Source organism: Morone saxatilis, unplaced genomic scaffold, assembly GCF_004916995.1.
Source record: "Morone saxatilis isolate NCDOM2014 unplaced genomic scaffold, NCSU_SB_2.0 Contig16, whole genome shotgun sequence".
NCBI classification, from domain to species: Eukaryota; Metazoa; Chordata; class Actinopteri; family Moronidae; genus Morone; species Morone saxatilis.
This window is the reverse complement of record NW_023339718.1, coordinates 27,787,120-27,793,558: the sequence shown is the minus strand read 5'-3', so window position 1 is coordinate 27,793,558 and position 6,439 is coordinate 27,787,120. Positions and strand designations below refer to the sequence as shown.

General features: G+C 48.0%; 1 protein-coding gene across 1 annotated transcript in view; it reads right to left on the bottom strand.

Moving 5' to 3' along the window:
• Positions 1 to 3,839, bottom strand: part of LOC118325311 (PDZ domain-containing protein 2-like) — a gene marked incomplete at both ends in the record, with an annotated part of 7,043 nt that extends 3,204 nt beyond the window's left edge. Inside the window, 2 exon segments of the mRNA XM_035657936.1 lie at positions 2,544 to 3,057; positions 3,364 to 3,839. Of these exon segments, the coding sequence (XP_035513829.1) occupies positions 2,544 to 3,057; positions 3,364 to 3,839 (990 nt within the window).
• Between the last annotated feature and the right edge of the window lie 2,600 nt (positions 3,840 to 6,439).

Below are 6,439 nucleotides of genomic sequence, written 5' to 3'. Positions count from 1 at the left end.
GTCCACTAATTACATACTGTCAGTAAAAAAAAAAGTCAATGGGGTTGAACAATGAAGAGCTGCACATACCACAAGATGCAAGAGTTAGAAATGAATAATTCTTAAGAGTTCTTATTGCAGCAGAGAAAAAGCTGTTCTTAAAGCAAATTGTTTTGGTGGATGAGACCCGATTGCAGAGGTTGAAACACATAATGAACATACTGAGCAGGGTGGGATGGGTCACGTATAGTTTTATCTTCTCTTTTAAACATGCATTTGTCAACTCAATTGATGGAAGGGGGAGCATATGCTATTGAATTATGATGGTGGATGATTGTTAAGTCTGCCTCTCTCTCTTTCTATTCTCAGGAGAACTACTGGGGAGGACCATCAGCACCGGATCTCCTGAAGGCTGTGTACTTTCCCCTCTGGCTGCAATGTGGCACCCTTCCAGGACCTGTATGCCTTCAGGACTCTGAGGTGAACAGGAAAGATTGTGGCCGACCCCCCCTGCCCTGGACACAGACTGTCTGAGACACTCTCCTCCGGCAGGATCTTGGACATATGCGTTATACTTCTATACTACTACATGATTATATATTTTGAAAGACTTCATATTTATAACTGTACTGCTTATTATGCTGCACAACTGTGTAACTTCATGGAGGGGGAAGTGGAAAGTCAGATTACATACAGTTCTTCTCTTGACTGTGTCTGTAGATAAAATCTGTAATAATCATGCCATAAATAATAATAAATAAATAAAAAGTAGCTGGATGTCCCACACCTGTCTGCAGCAGAGACTGCTGTTATTGGTGGTCAGTCAGCATCAGGAAATGTTCTACTTGTCTCTACATTGTCCCACACAGTTGGAAACTGTTGATGCTGATCTTCAATTTAATCTACCTAAAACAAAATGTGTGTCAATTACAGGCACTGTAAAATACTGCAGCCAGATGTTTAAGTAGAAAGACACAAATTGATCACATGACTTCCAAGATCTCCCATTGGGGACCTGTTACTTTCCTGTTTCCATTGTGGCCTTGCGCCACAGTACTGTACATCTGTTGTGCCTGTCCTCTTAGGCCTAAGAAAGGAATGTTGCTTCAAGTTAAATCAACAGTTGGTGATGCTGCATTTATTATGCTCCTAGATGTTGGAATACTCTGCCAGGATATATTGTATATGTTCCAACATTTACATTGTTGCAAAATGTCTACTTTCATTTCATTTCATGTGGTGTGCTTATTTGCAACTTAGTGGCAGTCAAATGTTTGTTGCAGTTTGTTGTGCAGTACGGTACATCTCTGTACCTTTAATGTTCTTTGTTTCCTGCAACGTAATTTTATTTTCCTTGGCATTAGATCTGATGAAAAGGATTGCAAAGAAATATATATAGAAATAGAAACTCTTTAGACATCTCTGAAAAACGTTCCCTGTCAATGTATTTCACTTGATTTCCCACAATATCTACTCCTGGAAACTAAAACATGACTATTGGTTTTAGGTTTCTGTTTAAAACCAGAAAAAAGAAAAAAAACTCAAAGCACTGAAACCACAATCTCTCCTTAATATTAACCAAGCATTTTAGTAGTGTAAATATAGCTGCATGCGAGGATAGGATCTCTGATCTCTGGGGTCAAAGTCCTGAGCTCTGTATATCCACTATCCCACAACCTCTGCAGACCTGCAGAATTAGATAGTGTTTTGGTTCATCCCAAGAAGTGACCTGTTTGAAAGTGTAATAGAGACACACATCACTTTCACCCTATTTTCATCTGCTATTAAAAAGCTATCGGTATCTGGACACATTCTCCAGATAATGAATGATCAAATCTTGCCTTTGCATTTACACCTGGTATTTTCAATGCGTTATTGTTATCTCCATTGAGACTTGATCTCTGTCTACTGGAACAAAACTTGTGGGAGTTTTGGGAGTTTTTGAGTTAGGGGAAACGCTGTCTACAACAAATTATGAGTTATTTGTCCTCTCTTTTGAATTCTGCAAATGTAAAAAGTTATTTCTTTAAAAATTGTGTCAGCTTGTCTCTGTGTGTTGCAGTACTGGTGTGTAGTGTCCTTCTATTTTTTACACAGTTCTGTTGAATAACGTGCTTGGTGATTTTCATGCACAGAGACATTGTATCAGGTTAATCGAGGTTGGTGTCTCTTTCAGCCTTCTCACTTGCTCGCTCTCTAGATTAGAGCAACTATTTTATGTTAGCTAAAGACAACGCATTTACACCTCGCATTAACATGCATGTTTTCTTATCTGGATACAGATCAGGTGTAAATGGGGTGCCTGAGTGAGTTCAGATTGTAATACCAACTAGTGAAGACTACTTAACTTACTAATTGTCTAAACGTCTAAGTCTAAACACTGAGTAATGAGCATTGTTAACTAGGTTTGAACTAGAAGGAAATGAATCGAGTGATTTTTAACATACCCAGATCTCCTTTCTTGATTGAATGCATTTTATTGTAACAAAGGTTTGTGAGAGAGTATGACCCTTCAATTGTCCCGGTGTATTCAGTCAGAGCCCTGTATGTCAGCAGCGTCTTACCTGGTTTGAAGGTTCACTGCTGAAAGAATCATTTTTGGATTCTAAAAGCTGACTGTGACATCTTGTGGGCAGGGTGGCGGTGCCTCCTCTGTGTAGACGTTTGGGAACAGTTCTCACCTGAGGAAAGGCATTTGGGCTTTCCTCTGTGGGTGTATGTGTGGAGAAGATGCAACCTGAGTCATCTACTGCAGGACTGACCCCTGCCTCAGTGGGAACAGAAGAGTTGTAGCCGTTGTAACAGCTCTGGAGTTCTGAGTCAGTACTGTCTCGGGTGTCTCGGTTAAAAGACGACCGCGATATGACACCAAACTTGCGTGTGCGTTTGCAGTTTGCCGAGCTGTTGGAGGACTCGGAGGCAGCCCTGCCCTGCTGCCGCTCTTCACAGCTGTCTCTGCCAACAGGGGTACCGATGCTGCCATTGAGATCACAGGGAGGGGGAGGAGCCATTCGCTTGACTCGCCGCAGCATTATCAGGTAGATACATCCTCCACTCCAACACTGGTTAGCCAGGTAACTATAAAAAAAGATAACGTTGTCATTACATACAGACAGTGTTGGGTCAAACTGTAAAAAAAGAAAGAGAAACTGTACATAAACAGTAATATTCCAGCAGCCTGGGGGTGGCCATAAAATTTTTTTATTTTACTTTTAATGTATGTTTAATAGTATTTAATCTTTTAAATAAACAACAACTGATCGCTTTGCAAATGCACTTAAACTTTTACCCCCCTGCAAGGCAGTTTAATCATGCAAAAATCCATCTTTCTAGCCTTTAGTCTATGCTTTTGGTTACAGACCAATCAGTGTCCTTTTTCCTTACCTGGCTCCACTGACATCTACTCCCACCATCAGCTGCCCGTTCAGTGACAGCAGTTCGTCTCTCAGTTTGATCCCCCCACAGCGGGCTGCTGGGCTCGTCTTCTTCACCTCGGTAACCCAGATGCAGCCCACATCCACGATGGGGCTCTGATCCCTCCTCCTCCTAGGGCCTCCCTTCTTTCTTCCATCAGGATCCCCAAAAATTGGAATGTTTCCAAAGCTGAGGCCAAACTCAGCACTATCACCCTCATCTTTACTGATGGAGACAGCCTGAACTTCAACATCCAACCCCTCCCTGCAGGAAGAGGGGTTGGCTGATGGAGCTGTGTCACCCTCCATGAAGTTGAACTTAATATATTCCACCAACTTCTGAATGGCAGGCAGACACAGGGACATGTCCTCCATATTAACACTGTTAACACTGCTGCTGCTGCTGCACACACTACCCCCTTCTCCATTCTGGTTGCAGTCCACATGCTGGAAGAAGAAGAGTGACCAATCAGTGAATGAAGCTGAATTACAAAAACGACTAAACATTCCTACACATTATTGATGGTTTGTCTGTTAACATTCTGTTTCTCCCTTTATGGTTTCATTTTATCACAATAAAATCACAAGTTTATATCTTCATTTACATTTAGGAGTTATGCAGGGTGTCAACACGGAACCTAGTTTAGTCACGCTCTTCAAATCTGTTACCTATCTGACAGAACGTTTTCATTTTAACCAACAGTTACAAATATTTAAAGTCCCCTCCAGTAAAAACTCATTGTTTCTTATTCATACAGTGTGATGTATGATCTTCACTGTGCAGAATGATGGATGATGTGCATTGATTTGTTTTCAACAATTCCCCTGCTGAAAGTGTAAAGTTTCTCTGCCGGGGTGGGGGGCGACGGAAGGCGGGACCAGGACACGAGGGAGAACGGGAGAAGGAAAAATAGCAGCAAGGAAACGAGAAAAGAAACACATGCAAGACGAAAGAGGAGACGGAGAAAGAGGGGAAAAAACAGGCCAAGCAACAGGAACCTGCTGAGGACCGAGAGAGAGCACAACGAAAACCCCACCTGGGGGCAAGGGGGAGGGGGTAGCAACACAGAACCCCAACCCCCCCCATAAAACAGAAGCCGAGCCCACAGGGACCACATACGACAGCACGAGGAAAGTCAGGAAAGAGCACACAGCACAGGACAGCACGGTAGGACACACAACGCAAAGACAAGGCGCCCTGACCACAAGAGCGCGCAGACAGCAAAAACCCCGGCCCCGGACCCAGCCAGAGCGCGTGCGCTGCCGCGACCCGGAACGCAAAAGACGAGACGCGGCGCGAGGAGCCCCGCGCGACACGCGCACCACCGAAACAAGCTGTCCGCCAAGCGGAATGGAACCCGAGCAACCGGCGCCACAGGCACGCGACCCCAAGAGGACACAGGACAGACAGGCGAGAACGCCAAGCCGGAAAAGGAGAATCCAACGCCGAGGAAACAAAGAAAGAGGCCGGCAGGACCTCCCAGTGCGAAAAAGCAAAGCGGACAACGCGCCACCGCGGAGAAACGCAACAGCCGCCACCAGGTCAGAAAAACACCCGCCCTGGCGCACGGCCGCACAGGCCACACAGCACCGCAAGCCACAGCGCAAGTGCGACGACAGAACGTCCCGGGGCGCAGCAAGCCGGCCCACACCCACCTACGACGGGCCCCAGACCACCCGCCAAGCAGAGACACAGCGGCTAGGACGAGGGGGGGAGACGGCGTCAGAAAGCATGGGCAAGCGGGCCGGCAGGAAAATAACCCCAACACAAACAAGCAAAGAGAAGTAGAGAAGCCAGCGGGGGAAGGAGGGAAACAGCAACCCCCGAACCGGAGACGACGGAGACCTAACTCGGAAGGACCACACAGTGAGGCGCCACCGGTCCCCACACCCAAAAAAACACCAGCCCGAAGAAAGCAAACCCAGCGGACAACCCAAGAAGGCGAGGAATCGCAGGCACCAGACCCAGCAACTCCAGAGACGGGAGCAACACCAGAAGCAGCGTGGCAGCGCTGCACGCCAGGACAGGAAGGCCCCAGCCAGAAAAAACGCCAACACCGCGCAGCCCAACAGCACAGGACACACACAACCAGGGGGTCCCGGAGGGCCCACACCAAAAGGGACCAAACACACCACAACACAGCCACGCACACGCCGGCAGGCAGGCACCACAGGAGAAGCAAGGACAAAAAGCCAACGCACCCAGGCCACAGACAGACAGCCACACCACCCCCACACACAGCCACGCGAATCACCGCGACCGAGGCACGGGAGGCACAGAGCACCTATCAACCAGGGGAAGAAAGCGCACAAAGGAAGAAGAATAGACAAAGAAGAAAAACACACGGGCGCGGGCCAGAGGCAGAGCGGGCCCCCCAGGAGGTGCGCGACCGCCCGACCACAGCGAAGAACCGAGCAAGAACGAACCGCAAATGCCCCGATGCACCAGCATGGGGTGGAAGGATGAGAGCGGGATGGCCTTTGGCGCCTCTGCGTGCCGGGTGTGTGCGCACGGGTGCCTGTGGCCCCGTCGCTGTCCCCGCGCGGCTTTGCGTGTTGGGAAGACAGAAAGGCCATCAATAAGGTCCAGTAGCCAACCGCACGGGGGGCCCGGGAGGGGCAGAAGACAGACGACAAACCACGGGCACGACAAAGACAAAACCCCGAACGACGACACCAGACCACAGCAACAGAGGACCGAACACAACAGTAAAAGAGGAAAGGAAACCCACGCAAAGATAAAGACCAAAGGATACGGCCCCCAGCACCCCTGCAGGACTGGAAACTGACAGGAACCCAACCACACAAAACAATACCCAGGACGCCACGTACGCAAAAACCGACCAACCAGAGACAGATACGAGAAACAGCCCAGCAAACCAGCCGAACACGAACATCAGGCGCCACCAATACCATAGCGCGCAACCAGACAGATGCGCGGCACAAGACGACGGAAGGAAAAGACACACACCCACACAACACACAGAGACACAGCAAGGCCGACGCTCCAAGGAACCGACAGGCAACCAACAACCCCAAAATGGAGC